The sequence below is a fragment of the Rattus norvegicus genome, chromosome 5 (genome assembly GCF_021556685.1).
Source record: "Rattus norvegicus strain SHRSP/BbbUtx chromosome 5, alternate assembly SHRSP_T2T, whole genome shotgun sequence".
In the NCBI taxonomy this organism is placed as follows: domain Eukaryota; kingdom Metazoa; phylum Chordata; class Mammalia; order Rodentia; family Muridae; genus Rattus; species Rattus norvegicus.
The window spans coordinates 67,617,527-67,641,565 of record NC_141538.1 but is presented as its reverse complement, the minus strand read 5'-3'; the positions used below and the strand labels follow the sequence as shown (position 1 = coordinate 67,641,565).

The following is a 24,039-nucleotide window of genomic DNA, read 5'->3' as shown; positions in this document are numbered from 1 at the left end:
ATGGGTGTTGTGTGTGCACACATGCAGGGAGGTAAGCATTACTGGAGGAAAGGGTGGGTTGACAGGGCCTGAGATACCTTCTACCCTTCTGAGGACTAAGCTGTCACAAGCTGCTTCTAGCCACACGGCCTTCCCCCTCTATACTGCCACCCCAGAGCATCTTGGGAGCACATGGATTATGAGTTGACCTCCTGTCTCCACCTCACTCTCTGAGTGTGAGTTCTGTGGCAGTGGAATGACCTCTCTGAATCTCCATTTTCTCCTCTAAGAAACAACGATAATTATCATCTAGCTTCAAGGCACACTGAATTAAAAAGAAAAAAAACCCGCGCCAGTGAATGACCAAAATCCAATCTTAAGTCTCTCAGCTCATCCTGTGTAGACTGAGACACAAATGCCCAGGCCTGCCACGCAGGTGCTATTTCCTCACACTCTGGGGAGACAATGAAGGGGTAATGATGGTAGTGATGTTTGAGCATTGTGGAAGTTTAGATCCTTTTGAGAATTTGCAGAAACCTCTATTCAGGAAAAAAAAAAAAAAAAACCAAACCCTCAGAAAGCAACGTCAGGTCTGGAGGTTGGTGAAGGCCCTTCAAATGCATGGACAGTTTATGCGGAAACTTTGAGTTTAAAAACCCTGGGAAAGATGGGCCTGAAGCTCTAGGCCTAGGAATCGGAATGCACGGTGTGTGTGGGATTATAGCTTTCACATTGGTAAGGGCAAGGACTCAGCTACACTCACGTAGACGCCTCAGCAAGGGGTCTGACTGCAGAGTGGAGGAAGTACCTGGAGGAGGCATGCTCTCACCTTGAAGAAGCCCTTGCAGCCCTCGCAGGTGCGGACTCCGTAGTGCTGGCAGGCAGCATTGTCCCCGCACACAGCACACGTGCCCTCGCCGGATGATGAGCTCCTATTGGGTGGCGATGGTAGGCTGGGGCTCTCTCCCAGCAGGCTGGACGCGGTAGGGGACGCTGTGAGGCCCAGCGGAGGGAAGGTCAACGTGGCCGTCCTCTTGGCCAGCGGGAGCCCGTACGGATGGCCCTCGAGCGCAGCAGCTTGGCTGCCCGCGGCGGCCGCGGCTCCCAGGGGTAGACTGAGCGCAGCTGCGGCCGTGGGGTCATAGCCCAGGTGGTGGCCGCCGGCTGGGCTGGGCGCGGGAGGGTGTGGCGGTGAGGGCTTGAAGAAGATCGGGAAGCGCGCAGCAGCGGCCATTGGGGGCACTGCCTTCATCTGCGGGTCCAGCAGCGGTCCCGGAGCGATGCAGCCAGGCGCAGAGGGCAGCTCGTCGTCCCACAGCGCCCCCGCCTGCGGGGGGAAGCCTGGAGTGGTCGGCGTAGACGGCGGAGACTGCTTGAAGTACATGGAGGTGCTGGGCAGTACCTCGTCCTCGGGGCCAGAGGGAGGAGGAATGGACGGCTGCTGCTGCTGGTGGTGGTGGTGATGATGATGGTGATGGTGGTGGTGGTGGTGGTAGCCATGCTCGCGACCCTCTTCCATCTTGATCAAAGGCCGAGGCCCAGAAGGCGGCATTTGGTACAGGCAGGAGGGCTTGAGTTCGCAGCTGCTGGGGTAGCCCTCCATGAAGGTACTGAAGCTGGGCAGGGACGTCGTGGCCGTGGCCATGATCCCCGTGCTACCGAGGTCCATGGTCAGCTTGGCATAGTCGGGGTTCATGATTTCTGTGGTGTATTCCGAGCCATAAGTCTGCGTGGCATAAGTGGACCCCGGAGGCGAAGGGCTATATTGGGCTTGCACGCAGGGCATATCTACAGGGACAGAGAAAGGGGCTCAGAAGCCAGTTGACACTCCATCGGTCACCACGTGGATCCACTGCTCTCCAGAATCAGGAAACAGAGTGGCATCCTCTCCCACCTGCTGGCGAAGGCTGAATGCCCCTAGCCTCCTTTCTTCCTCCCTGAGAAGACAGCTGAGACCCTGACTGACAAAGGGGCCCCACCGGCAATAAAATGGACTCCCTGGGGTGGCTACACCCATCTTCTCTCCCTTGCTCTGTTCATTAAACTTTGATATAGATGCTTTCTCTCATAAGCCCATTTTTAAAATTAGTTTAACTCCTAAACAACAACAACAACAGCAACAACAACGACGACACTCTCCCAAAAACAATTGGAGTTGTCTCCTTAGCCATAGGGAAGGCCAAGGGGAAAGGAAGGAAATAACTTGTTAATTAATTTGGAGAGGAGGCCATTGATCCCCCAAGATATACATAGGTTGATTTGTAAACCTGTGAGTTATTGGTAGGGGGAGAGGTCCCTTGTGGGACAAGGAAGGCAGTGGCATGCTAACATTTTATGAGTGCCAACTAAGGCTGCCCACACAAGTTGTGGTTGCTGCTTCCCACCCACTCCTCCAAACAGGATTAGCAGCCTGCACAAACTGGACCCCTACTGATGACTTCAGCCGGCTTAAGTGGTGAGGTGGGCATGTAGGCCCAGGAAATGGACCGGGGGAGTCTGTGCCATCTGCAAAGAAAAAGCTCAGCTGTAACAGCACACCCACCAAACCTGCTCTCTCCTATATGCTGTGTGCGGATGCATATATGTATACCCTTCCCAATTCTGACTAATAGGATAATCTAACCCAGTAGGATCAGAGCGGTTTTATAACAACAGCTCACAGCTCTTCTAACAGGCACATTGGTCTAGGTATTTTCTCATGAAAGCAATTTCAAAACAGAGACACAGTCTCTCTGCCAGTTTGCCTAGGCTGGACCCCCAAAGCAGCTGGTAGAGAGGTGCTTGCTATATTCACAGAGGTGGAGGAAGGTGTGAAGGCCCCGAGAGTTACTGGCTCTGTGAATGACTTTTCTAATAATTTTCCTTTTCTTTTTTTTTTTTTTTATGGCTAAGTCAAAGTGGTAGCATGGGGAGTTTCTGGTGGTTGGTTTTTCCGAGGCAAAGGAAACCCAGGTGCCTCCAGTCTTCTTGGAGGGTGTGGTGTGAAGGTGTGATTAGCAGAAAAGTGGGTGCTTCACATTTCCCTTCACATCTTTCTCTTACCCACATTTCCAAAGCTGATTGAGTCATGCGTGTATGGGATGAAATCTTGACGTGAAAAAAGGTGCTGAGGGCCTGTTGGAAGAAGCAGTGTTGAGGAGTGGCCGGTTCATGCCTGCCTTCTCAAGGGAGGCCTCCTGAGCTAGCTTGGAGTTAAAGAATTACTTAGCTTGGTGTCTAGTTCTTAGGATGAAATGGAAACTGTTTAAAAGACACAGCGTGGCCTTTACATCCCTCCCCCTCTTGCATCTCTAAGAATCTCTCAGAATCACCTGCTATTCTGTCCTCTCCCTATTGGCTCTTTGTCTTTCTGAAGTCTCCAGCAGGAGAGTGACTGTATCTGTGTATCTTTGGTGCCTATCCAGGCCCGCCTCTTCTTATACCTTTACCAAATTTGTAAAGAGGCCTGTAAACCAAATCCGGGCCCTTTACCTTTACTTCTCTGCCTCAATCACCTCAAACTCCTGCACCACAAATGATCTGGGTTTTAGATCAATAAAAAGGTTCCCTATCTCCCCAAGTGATCTCTTAAATGAATATATTGGATATAAAAGGACAAAAAGAAAGCCATTAAAAACATAGCATATCCCGATCGCTTGGAGTATTTGCTTTTCTTCTTAGGAAACATACTTTGGAGAAATGCTTCGTGTACTCTCTCTGCTCTGCTTGGTAGCAACAGGGTGTGGTATACAGCGGAGCTTCGTGCCAGGAAGCTCCTGTGCTGTGAAATGTAGGGTCAGTAGCCCTACATGTTGGTTCTGGGCAGGTTCACCAGACTGCCCGCTGGTTGTTGGTTTCTCCACCCATTTCCCTTGCTCCGGAGGAATAAGGGCTTCGGACCTACCTGGAGGGTATCTTGCGCGCTGAATGGTGGGGCTGGGGGTCTCTCCAGCGGAGGCTGAGAGTGTAGGAGGCGGGGACGTCGGGATAGGCGAAGCAGCCGCCGCCGCTGTGCTGGCCCGCTCTGTTGAGGGTCCAGGCTCAGCGCCCGGGCTTGTCGGGCTGCGCTCTCCCGCAGTGGGCTCTGCAGGCACCGAGAAAGGGGACAGAGATTGTGGTAAGACTAGGCTGGGTCATCTTTCCCAGGGCTGGGTGAGTGGGGTGGGGGTGGGGGACCTGGAGAAACGCTAGATAATTACAAAGAATGTCATAAGGTTAAGTGAAAGCGCTTAGGGCTCACGGAGTCCTGGGCAAGAAGCACCACATCGTCGTAGGAAGCTAAGGGGAGGTTGCCGGCACCCACTGAGCTCACAGCCCTTTCTTTTATGGTACATGATGCTAAAATCCCTGCATGGTCGTCGCTAAGAAATTGATCTTTTCTACACCCACTGTTGGTTTCCAGCTTGCGAAGTCAGGAAGACTGAAGTAAGGGAGACACTTAAGGAACGAATAGAGCCCGAATTGGGGATTGTGGTAGTGTCAGTGAGTATGCTGAAGAAAATAGCCATTTTTCAACTCCGACGGCCCCCACTCCTCAAACACAAATTTTACACGCCGCGTAGGAAATGCACAAGGTCCGGAACGAATGCATGAATGCCCGGAGGAATTAAGAAAGTCTGTGCTTTTCATTCTAAATGCTAATGGAGCTTCCCTTCTATTAGTCGCGAGTTTCGAGGGCCAGGGGTCAAGCAAACAAAAGGGCACAGAGGAAAGGCCTAAGCTGGGAGCCTCGCGCTCCGGCAGACAGCTTTGGCTGTGGCTGCGACGGACCAAGGGAGGTCCCCTGCCCTCAGCGGGCGGTATCCCCGAGGGTGGGCGGCCTCAAGGCTCCAGGCCACCCGGTGGCTCAGAGGTGGTACATTCCGGAGAGCGCCCAGAGCAGCTCCCGGGCGAAAGTCCCGGTGCACAACCTAGTGAAACTTTGTAGTTGGAAGCGCAGCTTGACTGGCAGGGAGGAGGGCTCTAGCTGCCCCTAACTCCGGCTTATAGCGCCCCCTTTGTTCGGGGTGGGCACAGCTCAAAGGTTAGAAATGCGCCCCCTCCCCCCTCGTGGGGAACCCAACCCCCAAACTAACCAAAAGATCTCTGGTGAAAGCTGGACCCAAGGGTGGGGTAAGTTTCATCTCCTGCCACTCCCGCGCCCAGAGTTTGCTTGTAGAGAGAAAGAGGCTCGGGTTCCCCAGGTCTAGGAAATTCTCGATGGCCAGGAAATGGGGGATTCCCTTGCCATCCCCAACCCGAGGTACTCCGACGGAAACCTTGCGCTCGCTGAAGCGTTGGCACGAGTGGATCTTTCCACAGCTGTAGCATGTGCTTCTCGTCCTCCCCCTCTCGCATCTTCAAGGGGGGGGTCTTCCAGCAACCCCACCCCCAATTCTACTGGGTTTCCTATCCCGACTGTCTCTCGGAGCCTTTCAAGAGTAGTCTTTCTTTCAGGGGCAGCCTCTGAACTCTGGTGGGCGGGGGTCGCGCCTCCCCAGGAAAGGGGTTCCTCTCAGAGGTCGGCACCCCGCCCATCGTACAGCCCAGCCCAGAGCCCCATCGCTCTCTCCGCCCCCCGCCCCGATGGTCCGGTTACCTAGGTAAAGCCTCTGCGCCTGGAAACACGTTCTGTCGCTCAGGCTCGTGGCCGCTGGGGCCGGGAGTACAGAGCCTCGGGGTTGTAAATTAGGAAGAAATAACTACCTCTGTCAAAGCCCCTTTCTTTCTCCGGGGCAGACGAAGGGAACACCCCCGTGTTCCTCTCCCCGTGGTGAAGTGTGTGGAGGAAACCGTGAAACACACCATTGTGACCCGGGCTCCTCCGCGGAGTTTCCAATGGGGAGCGGGGGCGGAGGTTGGGCGGGGGCAAGAGAGGTGGAGAAGAGACCGGCAGAAAGGGAAAGACAGAGATTCTCAGAAAGACCGAGGGAGCTGAGACAAACCCCGGGGGAGAATTTCTGTGAGCCAGCGCTGGGTCCAGGATTGGGGGGGGGGCTGGGGGCGCCTGTGGAGGGAGTGGTGGCCCGGGCAGTCTTTGGCGTTCACGTTAATGCGTATCTTGCTGCGTTAAAACAACTCCAATAAAGTAATTTCATTCATTGTATTCAGTATGCGCGTTGGGCAGCTTTTCTTTCTCTAACTTGGTTCTGTGAGAAACATTTCCCGATTGTTGGGAAAGGAGCTCCGGAATTGGAATAGCGAAGGAATGGCTGAACCGAACCCTGTAACCTCTCTCCCAGCACTCCAAGGCCCAAGGATAAGCAGCTCGAGAGTACTGATGACCACACTCCCCGCGGCTCTTCCCTCGGGAGAACCCGGGCACATAAACAAAAGGCCACCTCCAAGAACGTTCTTGGAAATCAAGGGACCAATGATCATGAGCTCCCTCCTGACTGCCGGAAGCCTCCAACAGGTTCGAGAAAGTGCCTTTGAAAGCCAGTCTCCGCAGACTGCGCTCTGCCTCTCAGCTCTCTTTTTCATCGAGAACTTTCCTCCTTACCAAGAATAAAAACACTCGGAGCAACTTCTCCGAAAGCGCATTGAAAAGTAGTAACACAAGCCTTTCCCACACCAGTCAAGGCCCGGAGAAGAGGGACGCTGTCCCCACGCGTGTCGGGGCGCGAGAGTCGGCAATTACACCCGATTACCTCCGTGGGGAAAAGTGTAAACCAGCAAGTCGGCGACGCCTGGCAGACGTGCCTAGTGGAGCCCCGGGCTCATTTCAATACAATAAGCCGCATTCCTACAATTACACCCTCTTTGCTGAGCTCCTCCAGCGCCTCTGCAAACTCTGGCCGCTGCTGCCCAGGCAGTGTCCCTCCTAGGCTTTCTCCCAGACAACCAGCTTCATTTCACCATTAGACACATTAACTCGGACCCACCAGAGTCCCTATTTTCAATCCCACTTAAAAGGCAGGAAAATTACTGCCGTTCATCACCGGGGCTCCAACTCTCTGCCGCAGCCGCCGCCGCCGCCGCCGCCGCCGCCGCCGACAGCATCATTACCATGACAACTAGAGCCGAAATACCCTGAATTACAACGCTGGAGCAGCTATAGCACAAATCCAGGTCCTCCTCTTTGTTAGAGGCTTTTCGCCTCTTTGGGTGGGGAGAAGAATCTCACAAGCTCCAGAGTCCCCGAGGGCCAGCTACAGGGGAAAAGTTTCAGATTGGAGCCCACCGCTCGCCTGGGGAGCAAAGCCTGAGAGGGGAGGCGGCGGGGGGGGGCGAGCCCCACATTAAAAGTTGTCAATTTCAGGAGCGACACTTCCCAGCGCGCCAACTTTTAAGCAAGTCCCCATATTAACTGGGCATATTGTACGTACTTGGGTTCTGTGGAGGTTCCGTCTTTAGAGCGAGTTTCTAGAGAGCGACCCCGAAATCTGGATTGGGGGAGAGTCACAGCTGCTGTCCCGGAAGGGCTGCGGTGCACAAACCCAGCGGCTCCCAGAGGCGGTGAGCAGCGGCTGGCTGGGGATGCTGCGATCCCAACTCATGGGAGAGCGCCGCCGAGAGGTTCCGCAGGCGTCCAGTCTCCGGCTGCGACCAGGGGCTAGGATGTCGCCACGTTTCCCACCTCCACGGCCACTGCCCGCTCTGTCAGCGTTGCAAAGTGAGCCCTGGAGGGGCGTCCGGCTGCGGCGCGGCGCGGCGCGACACCGGCGAGGGCGCCGAGAGAGAGGGGTGTGAGCGCGCGGGAGAGAGTGGAGTGTGTGTGCGGAGCGTGTGAGCGCGCGTGTGTCTGTGTGTGCAAGTGAAGGAGCGGGTGTGAGCGTGTCTGTGTATGGGGAGCGGAGGAGGAGCAGGCGCTGGAGGGGTGGGGGGCGGGAGGCAGGAGACTCGGCTCTCCCGGCTGCGCGTTCGCTCGCTCTCTCGGCACGTCATTTATGCCACAGGAGCCCTAGCGGCCTCTCCATAGAGTGCCTGGAATGCGAGACGTCAATGTGACGCCATGGGACGCTACGTCACCCTCCTCCTCCCTCCCCTGGCCCAGCCGGTTCCGCGTGTGCGAGGGTGTGTGTGTGTGTGTGTGTGTGTGTGTGTGTGTGTGTGTGTGTGTGTGTGTGTGTGTGTGTGTGTGTGTGTGTTCGCGCGCGCGCTCACGCGCGTTCCCCGGCCATTCTCAGGGACGCACAATGGAAACCGCGGGGAGCTGCGGACCACAGCCCTGAGGCTTCTCAGATTCGCGCCGCCAACCCCTCTGCACCGGAGCTGCTTGCCAGGGCTCCGGTCTACCGGAGGGTGCCGCAGCCCGCCCGCGGGTCAGGCGGGACCGCCCAGCTGTCAGGCTCCGGGTGGAGTAGAGTTGGAGGAGTGCTGCTGGCTCGCCTCCGAGGCTGCCCCGAGGCACCTAGCCAGGTCCAGGGGGTAAGAGAGAGGACAGCTCTTCCGAAAGGGAAGGCTACGCCAGCCAGCTTCTCCGAGTGACCTGGCAGTCACTGCTGAAGGAGTCTGGCACCAGCCCGAAGACTCCCTGAGGTGCAGCTGTGCTTTCCTCATGCAGTGGTTCTAAGGCTGTTTACGTCTCTCTGGCCCTTTGCGCCTAGGCTAATTTGCCTCTTCCTCCTGTCTGCTGTTGGTGTTTCGCCCTAGGATGCAGACCGCTCCAGGGACAAGATTTTATTTCTTTACACTTATGGTGTGGTGTTCTTTACTGGACACTTTATAATCCAAAGAAATGCACATCGAGCCACGCGCGCGCTGCACGAGAAACTATATATAAAACAAACACACCACACGTGTTGAACAGCTGAGTGAGTCTGACTGTTAAACAGATCCTCTACTCCTCCCCTGCACCGGGTCACACTTGGAACTCGCACTTTCACTTTTTTTGAGGGTCGTAGACGCCTCCCCTTCCATCTCTCAAATGAAATATTTCAAAATCAATCAACAGGATTCATTAAGCGGTCTCTAGGGGATCTTTCCTATGGCCCATTTGTCTTCCAAGTATGCAGAAAGTCTGGGCGACTGTATAAGGGACAGCGATTTCTTCCTGGAAATGAATTTAGGATGTCACTTTCTTGCTGAAAACAAAGCAAACCAGACAAACAAAACCAAAACATGTTCGAGTTTGGAACTCTTAGTTCCAAAGGTGGCTACTAAGTGAAAGTAACCTCTCTCAGAAATGATTGTTTTACGAAGGAAATGTTTGAATGAAACAACTCAGACAGACGCGGTCTCTGGTGGTCTGCTAGAATCCCAAGTGGCATTTTTTTTTTTTTTTTTGACTTGAGCCTGTGGGTGGCAAAGTTGGGGGAAGAGGATCCCCTAGTCATAGCACATGCCCCAGAATCGAAGAAGGTTCGAACTGGGACCAGAAACTCGAAAACAAAACAACACGTGCATAGTGTGCCTCTCTAAGTCTACGCCTCCACTTTCACTTTAGCAGGCTGGTGTGCTTAAGACCGTGAGAGGACGCCCGGAAAGTTGTCCCAGCCCAGAGGAACCGAGCCCCCTGGCTGCGGGTGCGTTCCCATCCTAGCCCAGAAAGAAGGAGGGCGCTCCTACATTGAATCCATTCAAAGGCTGGGGGTTGGGGGAGCAGGACCTGGAGCCGCGCGGCGCTGACGCACGCGAGGCGCGTGATTGACGCAGGCGATGTTACTAAATTGGGCGGTTGGCCGGGCCCAGGCGGCGGCGCGCGCGGCAGATAGCGGAGTAGGTTCCCCTCGGTCACCCCCTCCCATCTCCATTCAGCGCGGCACGGCGTGGGGCGGGGCGGGGTGGGACGCGCGCGTCCGCGCCGGGATCCGGCGAACCAAATATAGACGGGTCCCGGCTATTTTTAGTGGGGCGTCGGGCGCGCGCGCGCGCCGCACCAAGGGGCGCCCCGACTCGGCCCGGAGAGCGGACTGCAGAGTCGCCATCTTGTACTCGGCTCGACCCTGTCTGGTGCTGGGCAACTGGGGGCCGAGGGTAGGGGGCTGGAAGGGAGGCGCGGGCGCGAGCGAGGCGCGCTGCCTATGGCGCGCGCGCTCTCATGGCCCAGCGCGGTACCCCCCATCTGCTCGCCCGGGGCTCTGCAAGCCTCTGGGCCAGGTCCCGCCACGGAGACTGCCGGGCCGGCCCTGACTCGCGAGGGGGCGGAGCTGCCGGCGGCCGCCACTTCCTGAGAGCCGGGGATACCCATCCCGGACGTCACGGAGGAGTCGAGGCGGCGGTGGCGGCCCGGGGCTCAGCCTGCACTTGCATCATGGGTGAAGCAGCAGCTGCCCCGATCCTTTGTGCCCCCCCCCCCCCCATTGAGTATCTGCTTTGTTAACTGAAAATACCATGACGGACCAGTGTGATCACCAGTTCCAGACCTCAAAGAAAGTGAAGCTGTCAGGCAAGAAGAGGGAGACTCCCCCAGCCGGCTGCGATGGTATCTGGTGGGTGGGTGTGTAGAGAAGCACTTGACAGTTTTCCACGTATTACTTCTTGCCTAACTCTTCACCCTTAAGAAGGTTTAAAAATAATTTTATTTCCATGCTGTAAAAATTTCATCTGTGTTCTGCACCCCACCCATTCTCCTTCACTTTAAAATCTCATGCAGAGCTGGAATCACTCAATTCAGGAACCCTAAAATTAGGTACAATTTTTAGGAGACATGACATCTTTCCATGGAATTATAGAATACGTTCCATTTTCTAATTTAATATGTGAAAGGCCCTTGCTCACTCAGTTTATTATAAAGTCACTAACTTTGTTCATATGAATTGGACGGTTCCCGTGTCCTGAGTTGAGACAGAAGTAATTTACCAGATCCACGACAATGCCACTTGCATGTGTGTTGGTAACCAAAACCAACATCACGGACACTCCTGGATTGAAGGAGGATCTTCTCCGACTTTTAGCACTTAGGAGTCTCTCTCTATAAATAGTGCTTTTTTTTCTGGGTGGTAGTACTGGAGGGGAAACAATTATCCTAGTTTACCTTAAAAAAAATAAATAAATTTCACCCTTAGCTAGCCGGGAATCTCCAGGAACAGATTTTTGAGTGGGTGTGCGATTGGGACCTATCCCGGCTAGTTTTATGTTACTTTCCTCTTGTGCTTTCTTTTACTTCCTTTCAGTCCTGAGCATCATTCAGGTCACCTGCCTTAGTTCCTTAATGCTCAGTCAGGGTGAGCTAGTCTGCCTGGCTGGGGCTGCTGAGAGTGGGAAGCTGGAGTCACCGTTGGAGAGTTTGCAGTGGTTATTTATTGATAACTGACAAGTTTTTGAAACTCAGAAGAAAAGTCATGGAAGCAGAGCCAGGGTTGTGCTCTCTTACAGATACCCTTCTCTGCTTCATCAAAGGCCCCTAAAGGCAGGCAGCTCTTTCCAGGAGCCAAACAGAATTGTCCTGTTTTTTATTTTTATTTTTTTGTAAATATATATATATATATATATATATATATATATATATATACTCTTTTCTTCACTTTAAAGGTCAGATTTACTACAAATAGAAAATAATATTTTATGAGGCCTATGCAATGATTTTTTTTTTAGAAATCTACATTACTTTTTTGATTACAATATTCCTAAGTGAAATTCAATACTAGATACAGCTAAATCTCCAATTTTTGAGAAACTAAATTAGAATAAATGCCTTAGTCTGTGGCATAATGAAGACTTCCCAGGTTTGGGCTTTTTTCTAGAAAAAAAAAAAGAAGAAAGGACTTTCATGCGTGTACTAGTTTGTAACGTTAAGAAAGTAATCTCTTTTAACATCAGTCTGTTAAAAACTATACAGTAATTATTATAGGTTTGTAAGATAACTTTCATTTATTTTATTTTGATGTGAATTTTTAGCTCCAATCTGCCTGTAAGAATGAAAGATATATATTCTCTTGAAAAATAAAATAAGGGATTTGAGGAAATCTTGTGTGTTCGATATAAAGCAATTATTATTTTTTGAACAAAGTAGAATTAAAAACAGCTGCCTAAGAAGAATGAGGTGTAATCTTGTTGGTTTTACCAGTGTGTAAAGAATGGTTACTGTTACAAGTAAGGAAAGGTGAAAGAGAACTATAATCCAGGAGTTGGGGAGATGGCTCAGTGGGTAAGAACATTTGCTATGCAAGCATGAAGACCAGGCTTTGAACCCCCAGCATCTATGTTAAAAGCCATGCATGCATGACTCTGTGTCTGTAACTTAGCTTTGGAAGACAGGAGACAGGTGGATCCTGGGAGTTTGTTGGCTAAACCAGGTTGCAATTCTGCTTCTATGAGACCCTGTCTCAAGCGAATAAGGTGGAAGGCTACAGAGGGAGTTGTATGCCCACCTCTGACTTCCACATGTATGTGCACTCACACACAGTCATGCATCATATACACACCTACATGCATTGTACACAGCACACACACCCCCACACACAAATTGCAAGCCAGAAGTTACCACCTAAGGAAAGTAAGTTTTGAATTTTAAGTCTATTTTCTAAAACCAGGGCAGAGGCTCCATATTCAACACATGCATGCACACACACAACATGTGTATATAAAATTTACTGACTTCAGCACACACACACACACACACACACACACACACACACACACACACACCCTTCAGTTGTACCTGGCCCCCGAATCAAGGACCCTTGTAAACTTTCAAATCAATTCTATCTTTGTAAGATAAGTCTTCCTAAAATACACCTTTCATTTTGGCACCTATGGCCTTAACCGTCTCCAGCCGCTAGATTTTTGTTTCCCCCAAAGCCAAAAGTCTATTATTTCCAGACTTTTCCTGGTATAGCCGGACTGTTATCCTCACTGTTCTCCACACAGGCTCCATCACATTCTCTCTTTTTAATGGACACTCTTCCCCTTCTCCACTTGTTGGGATCTTATCTAACAGGAGCTTGTGAAGAACCAGCTTGAGCCAGAGACTTTTCATGACATTCTCATCCTCCTGCTTTTTAACCCTCTTTTGTCTATAGCTCAGAACCCCTGCCAAGTCACAGGCTTCAAAACCCTGCCTCACACATCCCCAAGTCTTCTGTGGGTCCCAAGACAATAAGTAGCCATGAAATATGCCCTGTCTAATTTGAATGCAGATAGATGACTGCCACAGGGATTTGTATGGCCGGTGTACGGATAGGGCATTTTTGGCGTGGATGGATGTATTTGAGGTCACTAGCATTGTTTGCTTTACCTGAACTTTTCATATTCCTGACTGAACGCAGCTTGTCAAGGTGCCCGCCAGAAGCACAAGACAGCTGCCTGGTGATACAAGGAAATGACAGTTTGGCTTGTTGCGTAGGAAGCTCTGCTGTGATCTTTTCTTTTCTTTCCTGGCAGACTTTTGGTTTGACTCTTACTCTGTTCTAAGTTCTTTCCTCTCCGTTTGTACTTTCTCTTGTGCTGCTTTCAACAATGAACTATGTATGGATGCTTTAGGCTTGCAAGTGTTCCTGTCTTTTCTTGGGGGGAAACTACTTGAATACTTAGAAAATTGGGAACTATGACATCTATGTTCAGTCAGTTAGATGCAAAAAAAATTTCTTGAATTTCTTATCTTTTCAAACGTTGAGATAGACTCATATGCCACTCTGTTGTGTGGGGAGATGAAGTGGGCAAAGATTTGGGGATTATGATTTGTTAGAAGCTCATGTAACTTAAAGTGGTAGATCTTACTTTAACAAAGCAAAACAGCAAAGCAGGAAAGGTTTCTGATCTTACAGAACGTTTTCTAAAATGTTAAAACCTGAGATGGAAAGACTAATCTGTGGTGTGAGGGCGAATAATATTCCACAGTGTCATGAATGGCTTTCTCTCCACTGTGTTACAGTGGCCAATGGCCAGGATAGGCTTGTAATCTCGTTTAAAAGATTATTTGATCTCTTAGTCATGTTCTCCCTGGTCACTGGCAGGGGGAAGACTGCAGTCATTTAGGAGGGAAGGGTTATTGGTCATGTGTAATAAGCCGGCTTAGGTTTTACCTAGCTGCTCGATTCTTGCCCATTATCCTAGCTGTGAAAAAAAAAAAAATACCGCCTCATGTGTAGAAGTTTGGCTCTTTCCATCTCTCCAAAAGCGAGAGGCCGTGTGGCACAGAGGCAGGGACGAGCCTTGGCTACCATGAAGCCACTGAACCTTGGTACATTAATCTTTTAGGGGCCTAAATGCCAGGATCTGTAAATGACAGTGTTGAGTTACCTTTCTGATCTCGTAGGTTCTAAAGTTGAATGCTCATTTTTTTTTTTTTTTTGAACCACTTAAATTCTGTGAACTCGAGCCAGCCTTTTCCCAGTCCCCTCTCCTATGTTACCACTGCGGTCAGGAGGCTCAGTAGCTCTTCTATGTAGCATTTTGCTTTTGGTAGTACTGTTACATTGGTAGTAGTATTTTATTAAAGCGCTTTAGCTTGCGTGGTAATGAACTCTGAACTCCAGCCATCAAATGAGTGGGATCTCGGTGGTCTGAGAGAGTTAGTGGACTGCCAACATCACAGCCCCATCCCTGTCCGCAAGCTGGAAATGAGCAGAAGCCTGGATGGTCCAAAAGTCATTTTATATTTAGCCTTGGAATTTGTCTTTGAACATTCATCTGAATATGGATGAGTCACAAATTGACTTCATACAAATTAGCAAACTTTCTTGGAGCCGATTCTGTTGTTTGCTGCTCTTCATTCCTTCCTGCATGCTAGGCACAGGCAGGCTCTCAAGAGTAGCAGCCAGGTCAGAGCTGTCCTCTGTTTTTTTTTTTTTCCTAGAGAAGCTGAGGTGGGATGTAAGTCTTTGCCTGTCCTGTTGAGTCTGAGTAGACTGTAGAGTAGACTATAGAGGCAGGTCCAAGAGCATATCGAGGGGTCTATAGAGGCAGGTCACTGGGAAGATCCAAGAGCATATCGATCGAGGGGACTGTAGAGACAGGTCACTGGGAAGATCCAAGAGCATATTGAGGGGACTGTAGAGGCAGGTTACTGGGAAGATCCAAGAGCATATCGAGGGGACTGTAGAGGCAGGTCATTGAGCAGTTCCAAGAGCATATCGAGTGGGAGAAACGTGGGCAAAGTGATGATGAGAAGCACAGCAGACTCTGCTCGTGAACGTGTCGGTTCTGTGGTTGGATTCATCTTCTGAATGAATAACCCAGCTCTGTAGGCACTGGAAAGTTCTGAATTTTAGCAGATTGCAGGTTTCTGTGTTGTCGAAGTCAAGTTCGGAGAGTAAAGACCGTTTGGCCATTAGGGTTATTTTTAAAGAACCCTTTCCACATATTTAGGTATCTGGTTTCCTACTTAGATCGTGTAATTAGTAACTGATTCTGATTTTTTTTTTACCATAGTACATTTTCCAGTATTTATTCTGCATGTTTATAGTTCAGTACTGGAAAAATTCCTCCCTCACATCTGTTCTAGATTAGTTCCCTATTCCAGTTATGTTTTCCTGTTTTATCAACTGTGGTGAAGAGAATAGAAAGCCATATTTTAAAGATTTCTGCTATTTAAGTGCAGTAAAATTGAATAAATTGTCTTATTCTAATTTCTGAAAAAATTTTATTCCCCTGTTAAAAAGCAACAATAGAAAAACTGGATAAAAATTGCAACGTATTTACCATAGCGCCAACACCATTTTATAGTTGTGGAATCACTTTTTAATTTTTCAAACATTTTTTGAGAGACTCTTGTTCCAGTGTCTTGGGTCTCTGTATTCTTTGGCATGACTATTTCTTTGGGTGACTTTACTGAGCCCTCAATCCAGTTCTTTATCAGAGTAAGCACTCTGTAAGGCCTTTGATGAATCTATGAAACCGGATTGCAAGAAGCTTATTCAGAATATTCTCTTTTCTTTATTCTTACCCACCCACAGCCCTCTGAGCTTCCTGATGTCGTTTTACTCCTGGTTCAGGCACAAGAGGTGCAGAGAAAGTCCATTCTACACCACTGTGCACCACTGGGCCTAACCTACTGAGTCACTCAGACTGACAAATGTAGACCCAATTTAGTCATTTGAAGGAGTTGTTGTCCTACTTTGTGTGTGCACACAGATGTGTTTTGTGTGTGTGTGTGTGTGTGTGTGTGTGTGTGTGGGTGGGTGTAATTAAGTCAGTAATATATGCTGTATTTGTATGGTTCTGTCTGGAGTGGTGGCTAGAGGTCTATCCCTCTTTACTGATGTTGCTTTTGTGGCAGTTGATAGGCTGGGTCAGACTAGCTTGTTGGTGAGCTTTGAGAATCCTGGTGTTTCCACCCATGGTTTCTAGACCAGGGATTGTAGATGTGCACTCTTACAGGCAGCGTGGCTTTCTTCGTGGGTGTGGGGGAATCTAAGCTGAAGTGTTCATGCCTCCATGGTGTGTACTTTACAGACATCTCTGGGTGTCTCTTTGTTTCGATGAGCCATTTGTGATGCCTTTGCAAGACTTCATTCTTATTTTCTTCACTGCCCCTGTCCTTGGTTTAAAAGTGTTGACATTGGTGACATCCTCCCATGCAGTTGTAGATTTCCAACCATGCCTCTTACTGTGCTTTCTGGCCCTTTATGCTTCTTGTCAAGGCCTTCAGATCATTTATGTATGTGCCACCCACAGGCTGAGGGTGCCCTTTTCTCGCCTCTCACCTGCTGCCCTTCCCTCTCTCACCTGCTGCCCTTCCCTCTCTCACCTGCTGCCCTTCCCCCCCATCACCTGCTGCCCTTCCCCTTCTCACCTGCTGCCCTTCTCCCTCTCACCTGCTGCCCTTCCCTCTCTCCCCTGCTGCCCTTCCCCCCATCACCTGCTGCCCTTCCCCCTCTCACCTGCTGCCCTTCTCCCTCACCTGCTGCCCTTCCCCCTCTCACCTGCTGCCCTTCCCCCTCTCACCTGCTGCCCTTCCCCCTCTCACCTGCTGCCCTTCTCCCTCTCACCTGCTGCCCTTCCCCCTCTCACCTGCTGCCCTTCTCCCTCTCACCTGCTGCCCTTCTCCCTCTCACCTGCTGCCCTTCCCCCTCTCACCTGCTGCCCTTCCCCCTCTCACCTGCTGCCCTTCCCCCTCTCACCTGCTGCCCTTCCCCCTCTCACCTGCTGCCCTTCTCCCTCTCACCTGCTGCCCTTCCCCCTCTCACCTGCTGCCCTTCTCCCTCTCACCTGCTGCCCTTCTCCCTCTCACCTGCTGCCCTTCCCCCTCTCACCTGCTGCCCTTCTCCCTCTCACCTGCTGTCCTTCCCCCCTCACCTGCTGCCCTTCCCCCTCTCACCTGCTGCCCTTCTCCCTCTCACCTGCTGCCCTTCCCTCTCTCCCCTGCTGCCCTTCCCCTTCTCACCTGCTGCCCTTCCCCCTCTCCCCTGCTGCCCTTCCCCTTCTCACCTGCTGCCCTTCCCCTTCTCACCTGCTGCCCTTCCCCCCTCACCTGCTGCCCTTCCCCCTCTCACCTGCTGCCCTTCCCCCTCTCACCTGCTGCCCTTCCCCTTCTCACCTGCTGCCCTTCCCCCTCTCACCTGCTGCCCTTCCCCCCTCACCTGCTGCCCTTCCCCCTCTCACCTGCTGTCCTTCCCCCTCTCACCTGCTGCCCTTCCCCCTCTCACCTGCTGTCCTTCCCCCCCTCACCTGCTGTCTCTTCCCCCTCTCACCTGCTGCCCTTCCCCCTCTCACCTGCTGCCCTTCCCCCTCTCACCTGCTGTCTCCTCCCACCCCGCCCCCACCTGCTGTCACCTTCCATCCTTCCAGACATTACTTTCTCCCCGACACAGGGTCTCTCGCACTGGAGCCAGGCTGGTTTCCAGGTTGTGAAGTCCCGCTCTAGCTTTCCAAGGTTGTTGCAGCTGGGCACCGTTATGCCCGGCTCTTCTACAGGTTTTAGACACATCTCCAAGCTGGTGCAGACATGAAGTCGCTTTCTTTGTTAGACAGATAGGGCACTTCCTTGCTGTCCTTGCCTTTTTCACTGAACAGTCTATCTCTGAGTTGGTTCCATATCAGTGGAGGGAATCTTAGATACCTTCCTCTTAGTGTGTCTCAGCGATCGCTTCGTATGGCTGGCCGTGCATCATTCACTTAGCAGGCCCTGTGCTGATAGACGTTTAGGAAGTTCCAAGTCTGTAGTTAGAAGTGTTGTCGCAATAAATGCGTTGAGGAGGATTTTATACTTGTGCAAATATATTTATAACATTCCTAGAAGTGGGTTGCTGGGCCAAAGAGTAAATATGGTAGTAGCCTGATAAACAAGGCAAAATTGTCCTCCACAGAAGTTGTAGAGTTTATACCTCTCTTGAAACAAAGGCAAATACCAGTTAATGCATATTCTTGGCAGCAAGGTACATTTCTTAACGTTGGGATTTTTCTCAGTCTGGTAAGTGAAAACTGTTGGTGTGGTTTTACTTTCTGTTACTCTTATGAGTAAGTGTGAACACCTTTTCCTATATTCAAGAGTCATTTCTCTTTCCTCTTTTGTGAAGCATCTTCTAGACCCTTTGCCATGTTTTGGGAGGTGGAGGGAATTAAACATCCCTGTGCAGACTCTGTTACAGTATACATTTCTGCTGGCGTAATCTGAATGGCACCACATTCCCCCCGCCTTTGAACTTTGCTTATGGTCTTGTGGTTACGTAGATTGTAAAATATATGGTCTTACTTGTCAGTATTCACTCTGGGGACTTCTGGATCTTGTCAGTTAGAAAACCCCACTCCACCCCATGTTTATGAAGGATTTCATGTTGATTTGTATCCTTCTGTCATTTCTATTTTAGGTTTTCATATTTGATTCACTTGTCTTGGTGTATGGTATGGAAGCAGTCCAATGTAGTGTGTTTTCCTAGTGGCCATCCAGCTGCCTCAGCCCCATTTGTCAGTAGTCTGCTCTCTCCAGTTCGCTGCTTCTGGAAGCAGGGCTGATTCATCCACTTCCTGTTTTCACACCTTTGCCGTGACTGAACATGAATACACTCCTGCTTTTCCTCACGCCGAGCCCCTCTGCAGTGGTGCTGCTGTCTTTCACTGTGCTGCCTCTGCCTTCCTCTGCCTTCCTCAACAGCCCCAGCAGCCTGGCAGTCTTTTGAGTGGATCCAGGCTGACTAGAAGGCTTGCCAGTTCTCATGGTGCAGAGATCAGCCCCAAAGGAATCCTAAGTATACTACAGTTCATTCATGAGACGTCAAACCCAAGGTCGCCCCTGGCTCTCGATCTTCACGGCTGACCAGCTCTCTAGAAGCCGAGCCACATTACCAGTGTCCTCTACTCTTGAAGTCTGGCTTGTTTCTCTCCATGCGGAACCCCCCTCTCCTGCCATCTCTGCTTTGTCTGACTGAGTGGGCTTTTCCTTCCTATACTTTCCAGGGGAACCAATATGGCAGAAAGCAGTACTGGTGTTTCCACTCTGTGCTGGCCAGCTCCGGAACCCTCGTCTTCCTCCACTGGAACTGTGGCTGTGGATGGACAGAATGAAACCTCTCACTGAACGGGAACCATTTTTGTTTTGCGCCCTGGCTTTGTCGTCCCAGGAGAGCACGTCCAGGCTACTAGGGCTAAACCCACTCTATCCTTGGCTCCTGGCAGTGCGCTTTAATAAAAGACTTCCTTCCACTTTGAACTACCGCCCCAGGCATCTTCCCCCTCCAAACCTGCCTAGGCCACCTTGCCTGTTCTTTATGATTTGAGCCTTACTTTTTGATCCTGTTTGTTATCTCCACCTTCAGACTTCCCTCTGAGGGCGGTGGTACACTCTGCCCTGTATCAGTTTGGCTTAGAAGTTATTTTGGTCAAATATACTTTATGTAAATTGAAGTTGGTTAAAGCAACAACGGTTTGCTCCACAATGTATCTTAAGCTATTAGGTTTTGAGTGGTGTTATTAGAGCCTCATGGGAGTGGTCCAGCACTACTGACTCATTCTTGAGGCTTTTTTTTTTTTAATAGTCTTTTCATTTTTAGCTACAGCAGCATGGTGTTGCTCGAGACATCAAAATGTTAAGGCAAGCCAGCTTAGCCGTTCAGCGGCTGGGGAGAGTTGGACAAAAGTGATCTTAACTAAGTAGTAGCAGAGGCTACTTGGAACGAATCAAAACATCTAGTAGCAAGATAAAAACATGTTGGCTTGATTGTTTTCTTTTTCCTTCATTAAAAAGGTCATGTGTATACAGTACAGGACACTCAGAAAAAAATATAGATAAGGAATAGAAGGACAAAAGAATAAAGAGCTGCAGATGAGTTTATGACTAACTTACGCTGCCCCTCTGTGTTGGGAAGGCATTTTGTGCACTGACTCTGTTCACTGTCATCACTTGCCCTGATTGACCTGAGTCCCTCAAGTATTATTTTATCACCTTGTCCCCCAGACTTGGTTTCTGTTCCCTTTAGCCTTTCATTTTACAACTGGGGACTAGCCCACTTTTGATAAATTATAATTAGACTTAATATATAGGTTGCCATTCTTCTCCCTTCTGTCCGTTCTGCCTCAGCCTGGGTTCTCTAGACACTCCTGTTTGCTGTAAGTAGGACAGTTTGTAAATGAAGCCATTCTACCAAACCTTTCTCTCAAATTCCCAAAGGGGACTAGTTGAGAATTCCTGTGGAATTCATCCTTTTCCCTCCTTTCCTCCCTCCCTTCCTTCCTTCCTTCCTTCCTTCCTTCCTTCCTTTCTTTTTCCCTTCCTTCACCTCTCCATATGATATTTTTGAAGTTCATGCTTGCTAAATATTATCTGTACAAGTTAAGTAGTAGAAGTAGATACAAAGGAGTAGGTTTGCCTTACTGTGAATGCGGTTTGCCACAGAGAACTCATCTCAGTGGAGGGAGTTACTGCTCTTAGAGACGTGCTGCAGTGTACTCTAGGCCAGTCTTTGGCTCCAGATTCTCTTGCTCCAGCCCCTCAAGTGCAGGAACAACAGGCCTGTACCACTGTACTCAAGCATGGAGGAAAATGACTGAAGAGATTTTTCTCTAAAACAAGGTTGTCTGATATATGTTGTGTGCTATACCTGAGTCCAAGCCCATATGTATGTAAACTCACCAGTTACCACATCTCTCCAGAGCCAGACTAATGGCAGAATGAATCATTTTCAAAATGGGGCCCTAGAGGCTGCCCTCTTTGCAGTTGCTGTGTGAGTTGCTTACCATTCTTGCTTTGTTGTGGTTTAAAAAAATTTATCTCTGTGTGTGTGCATATATTTACATGCAACTAAGTGTGTGTGTGTGTGTGTGTATGTGTTGTGTGTCTGTGTGCATGTACTTGCATGCAACAAAGTGTATGTGTGTGTGTGTGCCACATGTGTACAGATGTCCACAGAGGTTGGAAGAGGCATTGGAGCCCTCTAGAGATACAAGTGATTGTGAGCTGCCACATGGGTGCTGGGATCTAAACCCATCTCCGTGTTACATTTTTTCCTCAAGCAGATAGATCAAGCAAGTTCCCATATCTTATAGCTGACATATAAGTTCATGATGGGAAGTGGGCAAATAGTAACCTCAAAGCTCAGCCATCTCAGTTATGATCATGGAAACAGTGCAGCTGTAGGCTCGGTGTGGACTGAAAATGATGTTAGGAGTACTCAGCATCATGAGCTCCTCAGGAGTACTCAGCATCATGAGCTCCTCAGGAGTACTCAGCATCATAAGTTCCTCAGGAGTACTCAGCATCAAGAGCTCCTCAGGAGTACTCAGCATCATGAGCTCCTGAGTTTGTGCTGTAGTGATAGATACTCCAACACCCATTCTGCTTCAGTTGAGTATTCTAAATCAGCATGGGGAAATCCTACTTCTTTTGCCCAAAGAGCATCAAGTAAGTTATTCTGGCCAGTAAGACATGGAGGCCAAAGGCTTTTAGGAAGCAATTCCTTGACATTAAAAGAGGGGAGATACATGTGGCTCCTGCTCTTTATTTGGATGTATGTGAGCATCCTGGCTAGAACAACTCTGGCCATCCTGACAGAAGCCACTTGAAGTTGGAGTGAATCTCAGGGAGCGTGGCAGAAACCTGAGCTTGACCTTGTGGAATTGCTGGCCACACTGTGCCTTTCTTCGGAACTTGCAGTTCTCTGAGATAACACAGTTCCTTGTATAAGTTAGTGAGATCTGGGACCTTGCCACTTGCAGTCAAAGCATCCCAAGTCACAGGCAGGTCCAAGCCATGAAGATTTGATCATATTCTGATAGCTTTCCTCTTATCAGAGGTTCTTTTATTTTCTCCCATCTATCTTCTGACTTCATAACTTGGATGTAGAGCCTATCTGGCCACTTCTTCTTCTGTCTTCTCTCAGTGCAATGTTCAGACCAGGGGTCTTCAGGAAAAACAGTAGGGAACAAGACAGCAGTACTGTCTCCACGGAGCCTTTTGACTTTAAGTAGCTAAGGGTAGGTAGGTAGGTAGGTAGGTAGGTAGGTAGGTAGGTAGGAAGGTAGGTTTGTCCCATTTGCCATTCATTCTTCTGATTCTGATGCTGGCTTTGATCTTGGACCCTTGTGTTTGGTACCTGATGACTTGAGCTCTAGATTGATATCTTTGTTTCCCTCTCTTCCTTCCCCTCCCCTCCTCCTTTTGTCTTTTACTTAGGGACTGGCCGCTGTAGGGACATAAGATGTTTTCTAGGAGTGAAAAGGAGTTTAATGAAATAAGTAGACCCCTGTGTTTTGAGTCTAGACTCTAGACCCTTAAGGTCAGGAGGAAGTAGGTTAGTATTGGTCTGTTTCTCACCCAGCTCCTTTTATTCAAGGCAACGAATAAGCAGCCACCCAAATGGTCTTCACTTCAGCCTCGCCATTTGCTACCTGAAACTTTGAGCAGATCCCAGAAGACATTGAATTTATTCTTTCAAATTTGTTACTGTCTACTTTCCCCCCTATTTTTTGCACTTATTCTGGCTTAAATGAAAGAGTATGAACTTGGTAAATTTTTTAAAAAGTAAAGAAAAATCTGCTACAGCTTAGTTGGGTTTCAGGGTTATTTTCCAGTGAGTTAATGTTAAGTCTTTAGGATGAGCCCTGTGTAGCTTATTAGTCTGTTTGGAAAAGGTAATGAGGATGATGTGGGGAATAATAAAAGTAGGAAGTGAGATTTGTATTATTGCTCACCAAAAGCCAGGAGGAGGAGGAGGAAGAGGAGGAGGAGGACGAGGGAGAGGAAGAGGAGGAGGAAGAGGAGGAAGTGGGAGAATAGGAGGAGGAAGAGGAGAAGGAGGGAGAATAGGAGGAGGAAGAGGAAGAAGAGGGAGAATAGGAGGAGGAAGAGGAGGAGGAGGAAGAGAAGAAGAGGCGGAAGAGGAGGAGGAGGAGGAAGAGGAGGAGGAGACAGGGACACACTGTACAAGAGAAGAAGGTAAAGGACTGGGCTTGGGTCTTAATTTCTTGTGGACCAGAATTTCTGGTCAACCAAATTAGGAGATAGTGAAATACCCCCTCTAGTGGCGAGGGGCCAGATTCTACACTTGGCTGCTGTGGTGAGTGCTGGAATGGAAGATTTCTAAGATGTCTGTGTGCTAAAAGGGATCCTGAGTCCTTGGAGTTAAGATCTTTAGTGCAGGTTTCCTTACCAGGAAACAGGTTTATCGGGATAAAAACTCAGTGGAAAACGTAGAGGTCGAGATAGTGGAGGGATATGTTCAGAGTCCATTTTTATGAAGGTTGTAGAATGGTCCCAAGTTAGATCATTACTGCTAAACTTATTGTTAGAAAGAAGTGATACAGTAGGTGTCTTTTAATTCCATCCAGAGAGAGAGAGAGAGAGAGAGAGAGAGAGAGAGAGAGAGAGAGAGAGAGAGAGAACAACAGAGAGAGACACACACATAGAGACAGAGACAGAGAGACAGGCAGAGAGACAGAGAGACAGAGAGAAGTCATATTAAAAGTTGTGGGTTGGGTTTTTAAGGTGGTTTAGGTGACAAAGGCACTTTCTGCCAGACCCGGTGACCCAGACTCAATCCCTAGAACTACATAGCAGAAAGAGAAAACTGACTCTGGCAAGTTATCCTTTGACCCTCTCAGTTCTCACACACATACATATAATAAATATAAAAACTTAAAAATGACAAAGCAGGTAATGCCATGCAGCAGCATTCACAGACACACATGTAGCATGTGCAGCAGCATTCACAGACATACATGTAGCATGTGCAGCAGCATTCACTGACATTTGTGTAGCATGCTGGCTGTACATTTTCAAAGTGTGACCTTGGTTGGAAATCTTTAGTAGTAATTCTGACCACCAGATATTTAATTTTCGTATTAGAA

General features: G+C 49.5%; 1 protein-coding gene and 1 long non-coding RNA gene across 3 annotated transcripts in view; one reads left to right on the top strand and one right to left on the bottom strand.

Annotated features, from left to right (window-relative positions):
* Positions 1-7,831, bottom strand: part of Nr4a3 (nuclear receptor subfamily 4, group A, member 3) — a 41,054-nt gene extending 33,223 nt beyond the window's left edge. Inside the window, exons 1-4 of one of the 2 annotated variants that reach the window (XM_087550887.1) lie at positions 7,266-7,831; positions 3,863-4,042; positions 3,022-3,093; positions 809-1,767 (exon numbers count right to left, since the gene is read on the bottom strand). In XM_087550887.1, coding sequence (XP_087407013.1) covers positions 809-1,765 — 957 coding nt within the window. In that variant the 5' untranslated portion in view covers positions 1,766-1,767; positions 3,022-3,093; positions 3,863-4,042; positions 7,266-7,831. 2 annotated transcript variants of the gene reach the window in all.
* Positions 7,832-9,759: 1,928 nt separating this feature from the next.
* LOC148005779 (uncharacterized) overlaps positions 9,760-24,039 on the top strand; it is a 60,432-nt gene continuing 46,152 nt past the window's right edge. Inside the window, exon 1 of the long non-coding RNA XR_015620210.1 lies at positions 9,760-10,303. This is a non-coding gene — a long non-coding RNA (uncharacterized LOC148005779). The remainder of the gene's footprint in view (positions 10,304-24,039) is intronic.